This window comes from Haemaphysalis longicornis, unplaced genomic scaffold, assembly GCF_048455015.1.
Source record: "Haemaphysalis longicornis isolate Haplotype H1 unplaced genomic scaffold, Haemaphysalis longicornis Haplotype H1 scaffold_3, whole genome shotgun sequence".
In the NCBI taxonomy this organism is placed as follows: Eukaryota; Metazoa; Arthropoda; class Arachnida; order Ixodida; family Ixodidae; genus Haemaphysalis; species Haemaphysalis longicornis.
The window spans coordinates 79,485,065-79,503,117 of NW_027526335.1; the positions used below are offsets into that span (position 1 = coordinate 79,485,065).

An 18,053-nucleotide genomic window follows, 5' to 3' on the forward strand; every position below is an offset into this window, starting at 1 on the left:
TGGGAGGTTAGTCGCTCAGAAGTAAATCGCGCGCACGGCCGCTTCCGTCAGCCGCCATGTTGTTTGTTTTGGTATCGCACGGCAGTGGCCGCTGCCGTTTGCTTCGATGGCATCTCGCAGCGAATGTGTTCTTCCCGCTCAACCCACGGCGCATGGTTATTATGGATGCTTATAGAAAAGCTTTTCTTTTTTAACATCTACCGCGCATACCGCTAGTGCACGGCTCTTGTGGGAGGCTGGGAGCATCGATCATTGATGGTAGAGCAGCTGTATGGGTTGACGGAAGCTCTTCTCTTTGTGATACAATTTTCTAGGCGGCGCTCACCTTTTTGAGAGAGAGAGAGTGATGCAATTTTTTGGGGTCGACCTACATTCGAGTCGACTTACAATCGTGTAAATACGGTACATTGTGAGGAGTGCTAGGTCTCCTTGTAATTATTTTTTCGTTACGAGGAGTAGTGGCGGGGTGTTTTACTTTTCCTGGTGAGGGTGGCCGTGCATTGTGACATACGTATGATTGTACATGTGGACCAATTATCGCTTCAAGCTACGTGTACATCATTCTGTATGACAAATACCATGGTGCCAACTTTTGAGATCCAACCAGAAGCACGTGGAGTGCGTTTAAGGTATGGTCTCGTTAGTTTTTTGTGCCCGCCACGTGGCCCGCGTTTTGGCCCTTTGCTGCGCTTCTGGGTGTGCAGCTTTGTTTTGACTAAGAGGCATTGATTGACACAGCACGTCAGTGAATGTGTGGAATGTAGGAGGTCAAGTGCTACGTGGTGAATACTGCAGTGTTTGGGTAAGAATTTGGAGATGCTTCCCCACTGTAGTGGAATTTCTCATGCTCTCTCAAATTGTCCCCTGCAACCGATAGCCATTGGTGCAGAACATGAAACGTACAGACTGCACAAGGGCAAAAATGGAAGTCACCAGGTGCATTGATGCAGAGCTATTGCATACGCTAGGACTTCACTTGCAAGGGCTACAGATGCATCTTGTACTGTGGAATCATAGTTTATTGCTTGTCTATCCCACAAGTTTGGAGATCACTCACAAGTTGAGGTCACCGAGATAGTAATGGCCGTATTGGCCATTCTTTACAGCTGTAACATGTGAAGAAGCAAGAGGTGATGCCTAAGCTAACAGTGATGAGGCTGGCTCAGCGGTACTGTATCCAACACAGCAGCTTTAAAGTTGTTACCTTATCTCGAACGGGGCCCACATGGGCTTACATTAAGGAGGCAGCCACTTTATGCAAATGAGGTGCTGTGGGAGTTCACCATTGGCACTACTCATTCATCCTGTGCAGCTTAACGTAAGGCGGGCACATTGAGTGCTCGGCTGTGGATACCTGAGTCCAAGGCAAACAAATGTATTAGCTCAACATGCATGAAACCTCCTAATCAGCTGGAGTGCGGGAAGCTTTTTGTTTTGCTCGTACGCCTGAAGAGCGACAACGTGCGGCCCACCGCTGGTGCGCAGGTGATAGCGGCCAACGTGACCGTGACGGAAGGGGTGCCCCTCCTGCTGGACGAGCTGACGGCCCCGCTGGACATCACGCACACGTACTCGGTGCGCTGGAACCCCACCAACATCACCGAGCGGGAGGAGGCCGGCCTGGCCAAGGGCGCCCACCAGTTCTTCTTCCCCCAGACCCTGGAGGTGAGCGCTCCCGTTCATGCCAAGACCAAGAACCAAGGTTTTTCACCCTGGGTTTCCGGTTTTCACCTTCACCAGGGTAACGTCTGCCACAAGCAAGATTAAATACGCGTTTTCATGCTCAGCAGCACAACGCCTTAGTTACTGAGCTGCCACAGTGGGTCTGTGCTAACATACTACCATGTTTTCTTCAATTACATAAGGCAGTCTTGATAATACTTTGAGGGTGCGGTTTGGAGAGTAAAAAAACATCGCCATATATATATATATATATATATATATATCGCACTAGGCCGGTATTCTGGAGGTCGTTCGGATCCCACCCGGCGGGCATTTTTTCACCACTTTCTTTCTGACTCAAAAAATTCTTCATCTGTTTCTATGACCCACCACAACCTCCCCTTTGCTTTCCGTGGTTTTCTTGACTGCCAACCCTTGTTTTCTGTCATATATATATATATATATATATATATATATATATATATATATATATATATATATATATATATATATATATATATATATACACACATACATACATACATACAGTCAAATCCCACTACAACGAAATTGACAGGACATGCGAAAAATTTCGTTGAAGCGAAAATTTGTTGAAGCAAAATCTGCCCCAACACACCACGGAAAGTCCAGAAAAATAGCCCCGTATGTTTCCGCATCATTGGCAGCATAATATAATGTTTAGAAAAAGGAGTGACGCGCAATAACGTCATGTTTATTTGGATAACAAACATACCAATGGTTATCTGTCTTTTCACTGCATGCAAAGAACGCATTACGGAGGGAGGTGAAGAAATGCAGGCGCAAAACGTATTGCTGTACAACAAGGCGTGTCCACCGAGCTGATTACTTGCAGATAGCTGCTAGGCCGTTGGAAGCCCCCCTCTCGCTTGTGGCAGGAGCAGTGCCATTATCTTGTTCTCTGACAGGGCACAGCAGCTACTGACGTTGGCAGGCAAGACGCGCGCGCTTGCATTTAACATGAACCTGGCGACTAAGATAGGATGACTTGGCTTCGAGACCGAACACGCAAACATGATTTTTGCTCTTGGCTATGAAGAATGGTAGAAGGAAAATGGCAGGGACAGCTGCTCGTAACGCATACATGACGGCGCTGCACCAGCAGCGGAGCACATTCGGGCTATTTCAACTGGATACGGATTGGTTGTAGCTCCGGCTTGGCGAACCGGGCCTGCGCCTCATGTAAAGATGGCCAGCCACATCATTATCACCATCAAACAATGGCGTCCACCTATGAGTTTTTTTCTCGTTGCGTTGACCAAGGCGGCCAGTAGGCCCCAACAAGATTGGGGCCACGATGAGTGTGCCTCTATTTTGTTATTTTGTAGAGCATGATAAACTTTGTAAGGTCAACGAAGGGTACATACTTACGCGCTATGTATACGATCTGTATTTCATGGCTAGCGACGCTAAGCTGACTTTGCTTAATTAAGGGGGGACGTGGCTTTCAAAATCAACTTTTTTATTTCTGAGTGGATTTTGATGAAAATTGGCACAGCAACTGGAAATGCTTCTGTGATAACACCATCAAAATTTCAAGATAATATTTTGATAACTTTTTTATTTATTAAATTTTCTTTCTGTTCCGCTTGTACCGAGCTTGAGCGACTTATAAAACACGATAGAAAACTTGTTCGAAGTGCTTTGCATTCCCAAATGAATGGGCGAGGTCGTGACAGTTTTAGAATTATTTTTTACAAAACAATATTTTTTAGTTTTCATTTTTTTAGAGGTTAATGTGCAACAGGCATGTTGATTGTGAACGACTATTTGAATAAAAAAGTCGCAAAAAACAAATCTGGAAAACCAAAAGTGTCACGACCTGAACTGTTCATCAAGGAATGTAATGCAAGAAACGGAATCAAAATAGACCCAGTGGTCACGAAGAAATCCCTGGTACAAGCGACATAGGTGGCAAAAAAAAACTGTTTTGAGAAAACGGCTTCCGAAGTTGCAACATAGGTTTCACTTATCAAAAGTCGCCATGGTTGCAGCCTTTCATGTCCTTTTGAACATGGGGCTTCTGGAAGGCCTTGCATTGAAATTGGAGTGCCTTTTACAGCCTTTCTCTTTCCAGAAAACATCATTTTCAGCTCCTCCGTGAAGAGTACATACCCCCTTTGCAAACCAAACGGAGGGGAAGATGGGTTTCAATGGGCTTTCAATGCAAAGTAGGTTAGCTGGTTGGCTGTATCGCATTGGACAACCTCCTTTTGCAGTGTTGTCACCATGGCAACAAGTTAAGCATTTTTGTTACTTAAATTTGAACATTTTTGGCTTTTTTTATGTTTTATCTTGCCTGGCACAGCAACTTAGTACTCATACGTGCAGTTGTTCATTGCCAAAAGTTTGCATACCACAAGGATGAAAATGAGCTACTTTGAAGCTTGGTAGAGTATTCTGCATAACTCCCAACTTCAATGCAAGAGCATATTTTTTTACCACTTTTGACATTCAAGGCATCCAATATTTCTCGTAGCACAGCCAGTATGCCCTATGCAATGGTATCAATAATTTCCCTAAAAAAATCACTGTTAAATGCTGCCACAGTAACGTACATTTTTAACGCAGAGAGCATATTTTTATTCCTATATTATTAACTCAAACCTGTTTGCATGAAAATTACAAGTGCACGGGAAACGTAGCGCAAGAAAGGCGATATGGCTCGCGCGCATCGCAGCGCACGCTTACCGCGACATATCGAACTTTGATTATACCTGATATGGCTGGTCAGGTCGCTTTTAAGATTAAATCTAACGTCGCAGGCATTAATTACAACTACTGGCGTTCAATCGTAACCGGTTGCCCAGTCATGTGATGCTCCAATGCGCGTCGGCTATGCCGTGCGCGCCGCAGCGTTTGACGCGTCGACCGTTTCTTTATCAAGGCTAGCGAGCCCACAGCCAAAACACAGCAATAACTAAGCGTGTAAACATCGCAAATCCAGCTAAAAGTTCACTTCACGAACCGCTTTCGCAAGCGCGCACATCGCGTCACCCTCCAAGGTCTGGCGATGGTAGAGTCACGCGCACCACGAAGCGTTCGATGACCTCCGCCTTTCGAGCCACACAACTTTCCGTAATCTGGCTCGTTATCTCTGGCATTCCCATCGCGATAACGTGCGTGTTGAATACCACAGATTGAACAGAAACTCGGCCAAGCGAAGCGGCGAAAATGAACTCAATCCGCTCGCTACGCAGCTCAGGCGGCCGCCATCTTGCGTTGCGCCCGCGACATCCAATCAGGAGAGTCGCTGTTCTGCGCCCCGACCGGAGGACCAATAGCGCTTCAGCATCTATTTCTAGCTTCGTTTGTGCGTCGTTTCTTTTCTGCCGTTTGTGCGTTTGTGAATGAACGAAGATACAAGAGACGAGCGGAACCGGAAAGACGATCGCTCGGCCGATCTAACCATATCAAAATGGCCGCGCCCGGTGGCACCGTTGCGGAGATAGAGCGCTCCGAAAATTGCCGTTTTTTCGCCCTTTTGCGCTGATAGTTTGTCACCGCGCCTGACAAAAGTATTTTTTTATGCCACTTTGCGACGCTTTTCAGCGTAAAAACTTTGCAGACGCACAGAATAGGAAACATAGAAGCCGAATATGTGGGTTTCAAAAAAACGATGTTTTGGTCATTTTTCCGAAGTTGAAAGCCGCGTCCCCCCTTAACTGAAGCTGTATGTGCGTACACGGCTGGCCAGCTTGTACAAAATGTGAGGCATGTTAAGTCCAGAAGAAGAGTTACTCAACGTAATCTAGGAAACGAAGAACCAAAATCAACCGCTGTTTCTATTGTAAAGCGCAAAATAAAAGTACGGAGAGCCCATTTCTTCAACAGGTAGACTCGCGATCTGCTTGAGTGACACAGTGTCTGGGTATCGTGTGTTCATGGGGGAGTCAAGAGACATTTAGTGGGCAAGAGCTGTTCAAATAATGATCAGCTTGTGTGCCAGCTGTACTATAAAAACTTTTTCAGAGAGGTTCCAAACGTAACAAGCTAAGCCTCATATTCTGGCCTCGCGGTACGCTATTCGACGGGGTCGATGCGTCTGCTATCCATAAAGATGATGGGTAAACATTGGAAGGCTTAAAAGGCAAACTTTAATTAAGGATAAATGAAAAACAGGAAAAGGTTACAAGTCGAAAAAAGAAAGGTTCCTTCCTGTTATAAAATGTGATCTGGTTGGAAGGAAGACGAGGCAGAAGGAATGAGCCCAGCAGCAGCAGTACGGGCAGTGAGGCTCGTGACATCTTCTTCCTTTACCGAATCATTCGCTGAAAGGTCAAAATAAACCGGCGCTCCTTTAACCGCGTCTGCTTTCTGGTCTTCAACAATTTGGTGCCGTGACCAGGATGGAAGGATTACACCGTTGAAGACCCCTACCAATGAAGCAGACCCATTGAAGAGGACGCACCGGCCAATAACGACGCATTGCCCCAGCACCTGCTAGCGCGGCATCTCCGCGTACCGGGTACCATCATGGACCGTCTCAAAAGGAAGCGTGGTGCTATGCGGGCCTCAACTACACGGATCATCAACGAAATGAAGGCCACAATGGAGACTACCCCACTACCGGCGGGTGAGCTGACGGAACAGCTAAATATGCTCAAGTTGAAACAGACTCCTTTAGACGATATTGACAAAGAAATAGAGGGCCCCGTCCCCGATGATGAATTAGACGATGAGTTGGAAGCCGTAGAACAGTACCGGTACTCTATCACACGCATGATTTTCCGCGCTGAAAAGCATCTTGCAAGCGCGTGCCCTTTAACGGCGAGTAGTGCAATACAGGCTCCAACCTCACACCAAGAACAAGTTCAGGTTAGACTGCCCAAGCTTGAAATCCAGCCTTTTCATGGAGAATTTATTCAGTGGCCTGCATTTTGGGACCAGTTCGAATTGACGATACATAAGAACTCATCGCTAGCCAACGTTGACAAACTGAAGTACCTGTGCAGTTATTTGAAGGGGAAAGCGGAAGGCGTAATCAGCGGATTACCAACAACCAACGAGAGCTACCCCATGGCCATCGAACTGCTGCAGCAGCGTTTTGGAAACGAAACCTGTTAATCGACGAACATATGAGAAAATTGCTGAACCTCCCTAAAGTGACCTCCTGCAACGACTTGAACGGCCTCCAGACGCTCCATGGACGGATACAGACTAACGTTAGATGGCTTGAGAATCATGGTGTACACATTCAGTCCTATGGGGTAATGTTGAAGACAGCGGTATTGCAGAAGATGCCCTTTGAACTCGTCCTCAAATTCAACCAGCTAACATTAAAGCAAACGTCAACACGAGGACCACGAGTGGAACTGCCTGACGAAGTCTCAACGCTACTTGACCTATTGAACCTTGAAATACGAAGTCGGGAGATGACTTCAATGATGACTGGATCAGACACATCTGCCAAAATAGAACCAACCAGGAACGAAGTCAAGGACAGCATTCAAGGTTCTTCTTCCACGCTAACGACCAAGATATCCCGCCATAGATGTCTTTTTTGTGAATCTGACGAACACCGCACAGATGACTGCCCGGCTGAACTTCCGTTAGAAGAAAAGAAAGCCAAATTGCGAAAACGGGGATGTTCAGACGAGCGAGACCAGTGGCGACATGGAACAACGAACGTTTAATGAAGAAGTAGAAGTAACACACGCTCGCGCGAAGGAGCAGTCTTCTTGCTCTTCGTCTTCAAGCGGCGTGATGATGATATTTAACAAGCTCCCGCCCGGCCAATTTGAATCGCGCTGCGTTTTGGCGGGTCATTTGAACCAGCCCTCCAACGGATAGATGTGATTCGCCGATCTTCTGAGAAGTGCTTTGCCCACCCGAAGGAGGCAAGCCCTTGTCACTCCGTCACGTCCAGGGTAGGCTTTCTTAATTCGGCACATTTTCTAAAACGTCCTTGGGCCCCGGTCTTCAATTAGCACCACATCACCTGCGCGCAGTGGTTTAGCGTGGCTCCAGTAATAGCTGTGGTTATGGACGGAGACGGAGCCTGCTTTTCCGGAACTGTTTCGACACCTGACTGCGGGCCAGATGCTGACGATGGCGACAAAGACAGGCTACCCTCGTCATCCTCAGATTTTTCCTCGAACTTCCTTTTCGAACTTTTCCTCTTGCGTTTTTTCGATTTGCCCGTTCTGGACTTGTGTTTCTTCGATTTTCTTTTTTTAGATTTCTTTCCAGACTTCTTTTTCTTGGATTTCTTGCTTTTGTTTGACTTCTTTCTTTTTTTCTTTGATTTGTTGCTTTTCTTCTTAGATGTCTTCCCTCCTTTCGCAGACTTTTTCTTTTTCGACTTTTTTCGTTTCTTCTTCTTTGCATCATCCAATGCACAGTACGCAGTAAAGGTTTTTGGTACTGGGTCGCCGGCACTAAGTAAGGCGGTTTTTCCGTCACCGAACTTTCGGGCCCCTGCAGCTTGCGCAACTCCGAAAAGCGGGAAACTAGAGTGTGCCCCGACGACATCAGGCCTGTTGACAGTCGCTCCTATTTCTTTTATGTACTCTAGATGCCATCTTTTCCACCAAGGTCTTACGAGTCGGCATCGACTTCTCCATTCCGCTTCAACATCTACTCTGTGTGTTTTCGCTTGGCCGTCGCGTAGCTGTTGCCCTCCGCCTATGTTGCTGTCTGTCTTTAACCTTTTTGTCAGTTGTAATAGTCTTTTCTTGGCGTTTTCGTTGTTGGTTCCCAGATTAACGCTCTCCTTCCACGGCAAGCTGACTTGATAGTGACCCTTTCGGTGCTCTATCTTCCGCTGGAATTCTTCTACTATTTCGCTTTCTGTATTATTGCAACTGTGTTTTGTTGTGCCAATTGATTCCAGGCTCCAGAATTTCTGTAGGTCTTGTTGAAGTTCTGTTTCTGCAGCTTCAACTTTCAGAACCATGACTGATTGGGTTTCCATTCTTCTCATTTTACTTTTCTCCGAAGGACCTTGCACTACCCAACCTAAGGTCGTTTCGACTGCCATCAGTTTGCTTTCAAGTCGATGTGTTCTACCAGTAAGAAACTCCCAATAATAATCGGATCCAACTAGCAGTCCTATCGCATCTGTGACTGTCGTCTTGGTCCTGTCATCCGCTACTTGTAGCTGCAGTTGTTCCATGTGTTCTTGGATGTTCTGATTGGGAGAAGGGAGCTTACTGTGCGAAATCACGTCAACCTTCAGAGCTTCGATTACTGTTTCTGTTTGCTTGTCTTGTGGTGCTATAGTCACTTGAACTACGTCCATGTACTTGATTTTCTCGTCTCCTCCGAATGAACCGATTGTTAGCCATTCCTGTCTTATTACTTTTGCGCCAATTTCTTTTGCCAATTCAGTATCAATGAATGACCGCTGACTTCCGCTGTCCAACAGCAAACGGCAATGTTGGCCAGGCGTGTGTCCCCCTATCCATGCCACAGCCGTCTGCAAAAGCACAGAACCATGCTGTATATTTTCAGTAGTGTGCAGAGTAGACGTCGTCACCGTCGCTTGCTGTGCTTCAACCTGCACCGTCTTTTCTTGTCGCACTGTTCTACACACAGACGTAGCATGTCGTCCCTTGCATTGCTTGCAGTTCACGCGTGCTCTACAGATCCGTGCAGTGTGATTCGGCCGGGTGCACCTGAAGCATGCTCTGTTCTCTGTGAGAATGGCCTTCTTTTCAGTCATTGGAATGCTCTTACGACAGTCCTCAGTCGCATGGGTTTTCTGCTTGCAGAATAGGCAGATTCTATCCGCTGAGCTGTAGAAGCTGGAAGTTGTGCGCAGCTGCCTGATGCTATCTTTGGGTTTCGCAGCTGTTTTCTCCTGTTCACGCTGTGTTTCTTCCCGAAAGCATAACTGTTCGCGTAGGAATGTCATCAGCCTGTCCATTTTTTCGGCGCACTCTTTTCCCGTTGAGTTGTTTTCCGCGTTAACTTCCGCTTCTGAGCTGCTTGTTATCGCTTCTTTCGACTTGAACTGTACTGATAGCTCTGGTGGAATTGCTTTTTTCAACACTGGCAACAACATCGGTGCGTAACTCTCGGGTTCCACCTTAAGTGATTTCAATGCCAATGTATTGATCTGTACTCTCTGCACAAGCCTGCGGAGATCGTCCGTTTCATGTGCCGAACTCACTTTCTCTAAGTTCAACAGCTAACTCATGTGAAGCTCCACCGATTGTTCACGATTTCCGAACGTTTCTTGCAGTATTTTTATCGCTTCATCGTAATTGTCCTCAGCGGAATACTGGAGCCCTTCTATGGCAGCCGCTGCTTTTCCGGTGACAGATGCTAACAAATAATTGAATTTTTGTCCCTTGGTCATATTAGGTCTGAGGTGAACCGCTGACTCATACTGAGCCCAGAAGCGGTGCCACTCCAAAGCTCTTCCGCCAAACTTTATCATTTCCAGCTTGGGCAGTTTAACTAGCTCCGTTGCGTCTTGAGTGGTACTTGGTGCTACCGCCTGTCTTGCGCTGCTATTTAATTCCATTTGTACAGGCTCTCTAATTCTGAACTCGATGGTAGACAAAATTGCTGTTATTTTCATGTCATACTCTATTACTCTTTCAAATTCGGCATCGGCGGTTTCTTCAGTCAGATATTTCTCCATTTGCTCATTCGCACTCTTGAGGCTTTCGCTTATCCCTTTGATCTGCGCCTGAGTCGCGAGTAGCTGTTCTCTGCTGGCTGCTTCATTAATTTGCTGCTCGGCTGCGTTGATAAGCTGCGTGATCTGGCAGCGAAGCGCCTTCCTTTTCTTCGTTAGCACTTCTTTGCTCATTTCTCTGCGGTTTATGATGACGCCTTACTTGTTAGCCGTTCCGATGCCTCTGCTGGCCACTCCGGTCTCGTCGCGCGATCCAGGTCGGTCCGCTGCTCCGCTGCCGTTTCCTTCTCTGCTGCTCAGTCGCAGGTAGACGTCTGTTGTGGGCGTGGAGGTAGAATCCTGGTCACGGCACCATTTGTTCAGACGAGCGAGACCAGTGGCGACATGGAATAACGAACGTTTAATGAAGAAGTAGAAGTAACACACGCTCGCTCGAAGGAGCAGTCTTCTTGCTCTTCGTCTTCAAGCGCCGTGATGATGATATTTAACAGGGGATGTTGCTTTCGCTGCGCCAGGCCCTTCCACCGCGCCAAGGAGTGCAAGAATGCAAGAAAGCTTTCATGTCGGCATTGCAAGGGACGTTATGTTACTTCCTTGTGCGATCCAACCTGGAAACGCCCAACAGAAACACTGACGACTGTGTCCAGCTCTACGGACGAACCAGAGACATCCCTAAAAACGGTTATTGGGTAGACACTGCAAAAAGACGCGAAATTTATGTCGCCAGACACCGAATTAGGAACGGCGACAAACTTACACGTGGCAAATGAAGAGCGAGTTTTCGTGCCGGAACCATTTCGGGAGCTCGGCCACCTAAGACTCCGAGATAAGCGAAGACATTTCGAAGGAGATTTTGAGGACTTAACAGCCTTCACTGCAATCACGTTTGAAAGCAGGGAACGTAACCTTGTAGAATTGCGTAGGAGACCGACTCGTCATAAGCCCGGGCACGATGGAAACACCGACATCATCAGCCATTTCGAACACGGCGAACATATCTACGACAAAGGTGCAACGTTTCGACGCCTAACTCGACGAGGAAGGAATGCTGAAAACAGCAGGGTTTCTTTAGCCAAGGAACTTCACCGGAAGGAGCGTGCTTGCCGAATTGAAAGGGGATTTTTTGCCCGTTACCCAACTGCTTCCCTCGATAGTTTATGCTCAGCTTTAGCGCTTGGAGCTTCGTCAACAGAAACCATTTGTGAGCGATGGAAACATCGAGGGCATGGATTGAGCAGTCGATGGAACAGATTGCGTACGCGTGAACACCTGCACAAGTGGCCCGCCACCCATATGACTCCAAGGAAAGTTTCAGTTCCTCTCGACCTTGAAGACACCGCGCTTGTTGAGCAGAAACGCGCACATCGACAAACATTGCCGAATGACTCAATGTTTCCTGGAAGAGATGGAAAAGGTCGTTTACGTGAAGTTCGCACGCCTGCCAGAACCATTTCTAGTCGACCGAATTAGCTATGGCACTCAGACTTATCCGCAAAGAGCTCATTCCAGATCCAAGAAATTATTCAACCAGATCCGTATTATTTGGCCGGCCTGGAGCTTGTTATAAAATGTGATCTGGTTGGAAGGAAGACGAGGCAGACAGAATGAGCCCAGCAGCAGCAGCACGGGCAGCGAGGCTCGTGACATCTTCATCCTTTACCGAATCACCTGCTGAAAGGTCATAATAAACCGGTGCTCCTTTAACCGTGTCTGCTTCCTGGTCTTCAACACTTCCTCTGGTTAGCTCCGTAAAAAAAGTGGTGCTGTCTCAAGGGCTGGCAGCGGCAGACTGGTGGTCGTGGCGCCTCTGGACCCAGGCGCGGCACGGTTCTGCGAAACGTAACTCAACACCTCGCCGGGGTTGCAGGGCAGCGGGAGAAACGGGCCGAATTCCTTTTCCGGCGTCCCCGGCTCAGAGAGGGAAGGAGAAGCACGCACGCACAAGCACAAGAACAAACACACAACACACTCGTTTCACCCTCCGAGGAGGGACACCGGCTGACTCGCAGTTCAGAGTTTGTGGCGCCTCGCTGCGCGTCGATGAATGCGAGCAGAACACCTCAGCTTTGTGTCCGCTGCATTGGCGTGGGGTCACTTGTCGCGCCGTGGCCGAGTGGTCTAGAGTGTCAGATACAGAGCACCGCCCAAATGTGGTTGTTCGAATACTTTTAGGGATATTTATTTTATTTTATTTTTATTTTATTTATTTATTTATTTTATTTTTATTTATTTTTTTTGTCTTGGCTTGCTTGCGGAAAGTGACACATTTTTTTTCCTTTGTAATCTGCATACAGCCCTCCACTGCTGGGAAATGTATTGATCCAAATGACAAGGAGCTTGCAATTTCAGTAGAAATATAGTTCCTGTGTACCGCTTCTTTTTTGCCCGTGATCTTGCCGCTGTTTAAAAGGAATGAACCATTACCAACTTTTCAATCTGACAGTTCTTCTAAAGAAGAAAGTGTAATCGTGCGATTAAGATGAACAGGTGCGGTTACGAATAAAAATGCACCACAAAAAGCAATTTTCTGAGATACGTTGGGACTTCGGTAACTTTGGACTTCGCTTGCTTTGATCAAAACACTCACAAAAGTAATCTGCACACATGCATTTATGCTCGTTATGATAAGAAACAGAGAAAAAAAAAGAACAGTGGAGTTGAACAAATCTGCTGCCATGTATAATTTTCTGCATCGCTGAAATCTGCATACCATCCTCAGGCAGTGGTTTTTATAAAGGCCACATTAGGTGCCTGCATTTATGCTACTGTCTGACAGATGCCACATTGTCCCCCTCTCCTCCCTTTTAAAAGCTAAAAAAAAAATGGCGTGAGAACATCGCTTCCACAGCCTCAGATAGCCACCCCGTGGTACTAACTCTTGCGGAACTGTTGCAAAAAGAAACGAGCGTCACAGACTTGTTCAGATGGTTCCCTTGTTGAAAACACACATCTACCAGCATAGTTATTCCTTTTGCAGCTTTAGGCCGGCTATACAATTCACGTAAACAACCAGCAACACAGCCCTGATTGCCCTTCTGCTGCAGTGGCGGCCCACTTGCACCCCTGCCATATCGCTTCTCGGTGGCGCCACCAGAGGCCGCCACAGCGCAATGAAAAAGGCGGATTAATGTGACCAGCAAGCGAAATGGTCTATCATAGCGAATTGTGCTGGTGGAGAGGGAATTATGGGCGCAAACCGATGTGGTTCCAAGGCACAAGGTTGATTCTGTTGTTTGGAAGCAGAAATGGTTGAAGGGGTGTTTATGTAACCCTTGATGTCTGCCATGCAATTAGATGGGGGCCGAATAATTTGAGCCTTTGCTGACTGGTAGCCACAAGTCTTCAATCAGGCAGTGTGCTGGCATCTTGTCAGTATGATCTTCGTGAGAACTGAAAAATGAAACATACCATCCGAAAATCGTATTGTCCAAAGGAAGCTTAAAAATGTAAAACGCGTGCGTGTGCACGCACGCGCGCACACACACGCACACGCGCGCGCGCACACATGCGCACACGCACGCGCGCGCGCACACACACACACACACACACACACACACACACACACACACACACACACACACACACTTTCTTCACGCTCAGTGATGGCACCGGCAAACCAAATTCGCTCACCAAATCCACATGCTTCTTTTTTTGCATTTTTTTAGCTTTTACTCATCACTACCAACACCTGATTGTAACACCTGATCATACATTGGTTCTTTAGGATGATGGCTGGGAGGTCTAAAAAAATGTATTTTTTTTTAATATATTATGCAGAGTCATATCAGCGAGATTCCACTGTATCTCATTTTTAGCATCCCGTCAATAAGCACGGGCAGCTTGAAATCAGAGGAGTCGGTGACAAGCACTTCGAGATACTCACAATTATTTAGTTGAGCTGTCGTTTGGTGTTTGTGGGACAGATTTGTGCTGACTCTATCCACTTTTGTGTATGCTTCACTGCTTCACATAGGCAGCACCAACGGTGGTTTTCTTGTGACACCACCCTACAACTACTACCAGCAAAAGTAAGATGTCATATACATAGTGCCCAAGCGATGGCGCCACCACTGTTAATATGAAGGTTGAAGTATGACAGGAAGTTTCATTCAAGACAGACTTGTGTTGAATTGGCCAGTAATCAACCAATCACAAGCTGGCTTTGCTGGTCAACAATGCTGGCCAGCACAGCTTGCAAAAGCAGTAGGGGTGGCTATGGTTGAAAATTTGTAGAATCTTTACTCGCAGCCGCTGAGAGCTCTAACTAGGGTACACTCACAATAAAATGCATTTGATTACTGCGCAGAAAGTTGTTGATGGCAGCGCAGATGAAATGAATTGTTCATTTCACTCAAAACTAGAGGGAAACTGGACATGAATTGGCTGCCACCTGGCTCGTAATGTCAAGAGTTTTAGGCTGCTTTTCGAGGAAGAGCAGCTCTAAGTAGGGCTGCGTTGTGCAGGGCAATAGTTAAACTCGCACTATAGCTGTGCCACGCAGGTCCAGATGAATTGCAGTAACGCTACTGTGTTCAGCTTGGTAATGAAGAGAGATGGTCTTGTGACTGGGCACGGAGGTAGCCGCTCTGGGGTGAAGCAGTGTGCCATATTTTCCGGTCTATAACTCGCACTTTTGTTTAAGTCACACCACCCTCAAAACGGCGGTTTTTCCGAAAAAAAAAAAAAAAAAGTATATATAAGTCGCACCGGTATGTAAGACGCAATGGTGTACAAAGCGCTCTTGTTAATCAGGTAAACTCAGAGGATCAGTTTGTTAGAAAGGGCAGCGAAAGTACATGGTTGCGGCGGCTGCAGCCTCTGTACGCATCCCCCGGTAAGCAGTGCTAGACACATGCATCTACCATCCAAAGTTGGCACTAACTTCTCAAAAATGGTTTATTGATACACACAGATGGCATGTACTCCATTGAAGCCGTCTTCCTCCGACTCGCTAACAAATAATTCATCCATTTAGACCATAGAGCTGTGTCTGTTAACATGCGCTGACATCATGCAGCACACAGGCACCTTTTCGAGCGCGGACCACACGCTGCCGCCACGTACCAAATTTATTTCATACATAAGTCGCACTGGTGGATGAGACAAACTAACGAAAATTTCAGAAAAATACCGCGACTTATACACCAGAAAATACGGTAGATGAGAAGGTGTTGAAAAAGAAATTTTGAACCCTTCCATTACTGTGAAGATAGAAAACAACGAAGCTGTGCTGTATTGGTGAATAACAATTTGAGTTATGTGTGGGGACAAATAAAGTCGCATACACATAACTGAAATAATTCGGAATTCCCGTATAATTTGTTTCAGAATAGTTTCGATAAAACTGGAATTACGTCCATTTTCTGTAACCATGCTCCTTTCATAGACGTCCATGTAGTGACAGCCGACGAGAATTCCGCAACGTTTAGAACTTCATTGCGAACTAATTGTGGCAAGCAAACGAAACATGGCTTAATGATAGAGTTGTCTTAGATGCCAATTTCAGCATGATTTTTTTTTTTTTTATCAATATACCTACATGAAATTGAGAGCTACAGACTATTTTACACGTGCTCCTAAGCCAGCGTGTGCATTTCGTTGTCGACACGACCTGATAGGCACATGCAATTTTCGTCAGAACCTTGCGTAGGTCACCTTCACTGTAAAAATTGTTCCTAGTTTACTGATAGCTGGCAAGAAAAATTGTTGCAGTCCAACTGTTAAGTGTGAACCTACTAGTGAAAATAGCTTGTTGTTATTCCCCAGCTCTTGTAGAAGTTTTCGGCTTTATGCTGGCCGTACTGGAGGAGAGAAAGGACTTTCAGGAGCCTTCTAGAGGACCTTCATGTTTTTGACTGCAAAAGACTGAAAAAAGGAAAACTGTGGTCGAATTTTGCAGCAAGATCTGTAGAGTCTCGTGTGCAATTTTTTCCAAGCTCAAAACCCATCAACATTGGCCTGTCGCCACTGAAAAATATGTGCAGCAAAAACCTGGGCTTGTAATAGGAAGCAAAAAAAAAAAAAAGAACGAACTTTCAGTGAGGAACATATTTTCCTTGTTTTGTGCTTCCTTTTTGGAATATTTTTTGCTACTACTCTTATCCCTGTGAAACTTTTAATGTGTGCCTTGGGCCATCTTGCACAGGGAGTAAGAACGGAAGTGAGCTAAAGTAACCACCGTTGCTGCAGGTGCTGAACGCAAACATAGTGGGTGCTTGAAGCTGAGCAAACAAGAGCAGCTGGAAGAACAGGCCAGTATTGCGGGGAGCAGGAAATGAGGGCAACTGGAGTAGAGAGTCTCTAAATATGCAGTGTCAAATTTAGATACCCGTTTGAGTGTTGGGTGCGTAGGCCTTGAGTAGTTCTTGCAGGACTGCGGCACGGAATCTTGTAGAGATGTGCTTGCTTTCTCTCACTTGGTGCCAGTAGCGTTGAAATGCGTGATAAAATAAAAATGTCTGCGCATGTTTGTCTTTAGTAATAACAGACCCTTCCCATGTTTTTTACCAGATCCACTGGCTGTCGGTGATCAACTCCTTGGTGCTAATCGTGTTGCTTTTGGGCTTCATTGGTGTGATACTGGTAAGCCTTGCTTCCGTTATCGTTATCTTTGGTGAGCTTTCCAAAAAGTAATGCGCCTGGCTTAGTGTGCACTTGAGTGTTTTAGTGTGGTGTATGGATATATTCGACCTCCTTGACAAACTGATCTTATTTGGGAGTGCAGGTCTGTTTTATATTTCTGTGGAGACTCCTTGTCTCCACATAGCATGCATTTAATTAATTAATTAATTAATTAAACAATACTGCAGGCCACGAATGGTCCTAAGCGGGAGTGGTGGTGTTACATTCTGTTAAGACCAGTTATACAATTTTTAGTGGGTGAAAGTCGTGTGAACAAGGCAGTACAAAGTTATTTGGAACATATGTGAGAATTTTTTTTTTTTTAGAAATCAATAATTTCATCAATACATTTCAACATACTACTGGAAGAAAGAATTTCAGGGGAGAGATAGTTCCGGTCTGTTAAATCCAGAGAAAAAAACTAATACCTAAATGTGTTAGTGCGCACGGAAATAGGTGTGAACTTGGCGGAATTTTGCAGTACCAGTAGAAAAATTCATCAGTGTGGAGTTGCACAAGAGCTGTGGCCAACCAGTCGCCTGCCTTGCATGCAGACACGTGTGCTGAAGAATGACATAGCCCGGTACAACTCTATGGAGAGCAAGGCCGAGATGGACGTGGAGGAGTACGGCTGGAAGATCATTCATGCGGACGTTTTCCGGTTTCCACCCTACAAGAACCTGCTCTGCGCCATCTTGGGTGAGCTGATCGGGCGAAAAAATTAGTCCCATCTTATTCTACGCCAAGCGATTTAGTAGGGGTGTGTGAATATTGAGATTTTCGAATACGAATCTAATGTTAATCAGGCAAAAACTGTCTTCAAATATCGAATATATGTGTAGTATTAAAAATATTAAAAAAAACAAGAGGTGACAAGTTTTATTACCCTTCCAAACTAAATTGTTTAAACAGCATTTTAGTATGCTGCAGCAGGTTAATTAGCTTGTAGTACACTTATTACAATTTATCTAGCAGAACAGGCAAATTTGCTGCTCGACAGCTGCTCATCAATAGCCATGCACAGCATGGTTATTGATGAGATGGGTCGAAATGGTTATGTGGGGCAGTGTGTGGTTGACCTTTCATTTTTTGTCCGATTGTATACACTGTTTTTGTGCATTTTAATGGCCAACCAACTAGC

At 46.0% G+C, this 18,053-nt stretch overlaps 1 protein-coding gene across 1 annotated transcript in view; it reads left to right on the top strand.

Moving 5' to 3' along the window:
* Positions 1-18,053, top strand: part of LOC144174711 (transmembrane 9 superfamily member 1-like) — a 110,432-nt gene that overhangs the window by 65,390 nt on the left and 26,989 nt on the right. Inside the window, exons 6-8 of the mRNA XM_077703534.1 lie at positions 1,486-1,665; positions 16,802-16,873; positions 17,467-17,611. Of these exons, the coding sequence (XP_077559660.1) occupies positions 1,486-1,665; positions 16,802-16,873; positions 17,467-17,611 (397 nt within the window). The remainder of the gene's footprint in view (positions 1-1,485; positions 1,666-16,801; positions 16,874-17,466; positions 17,612-18,053) is intronic.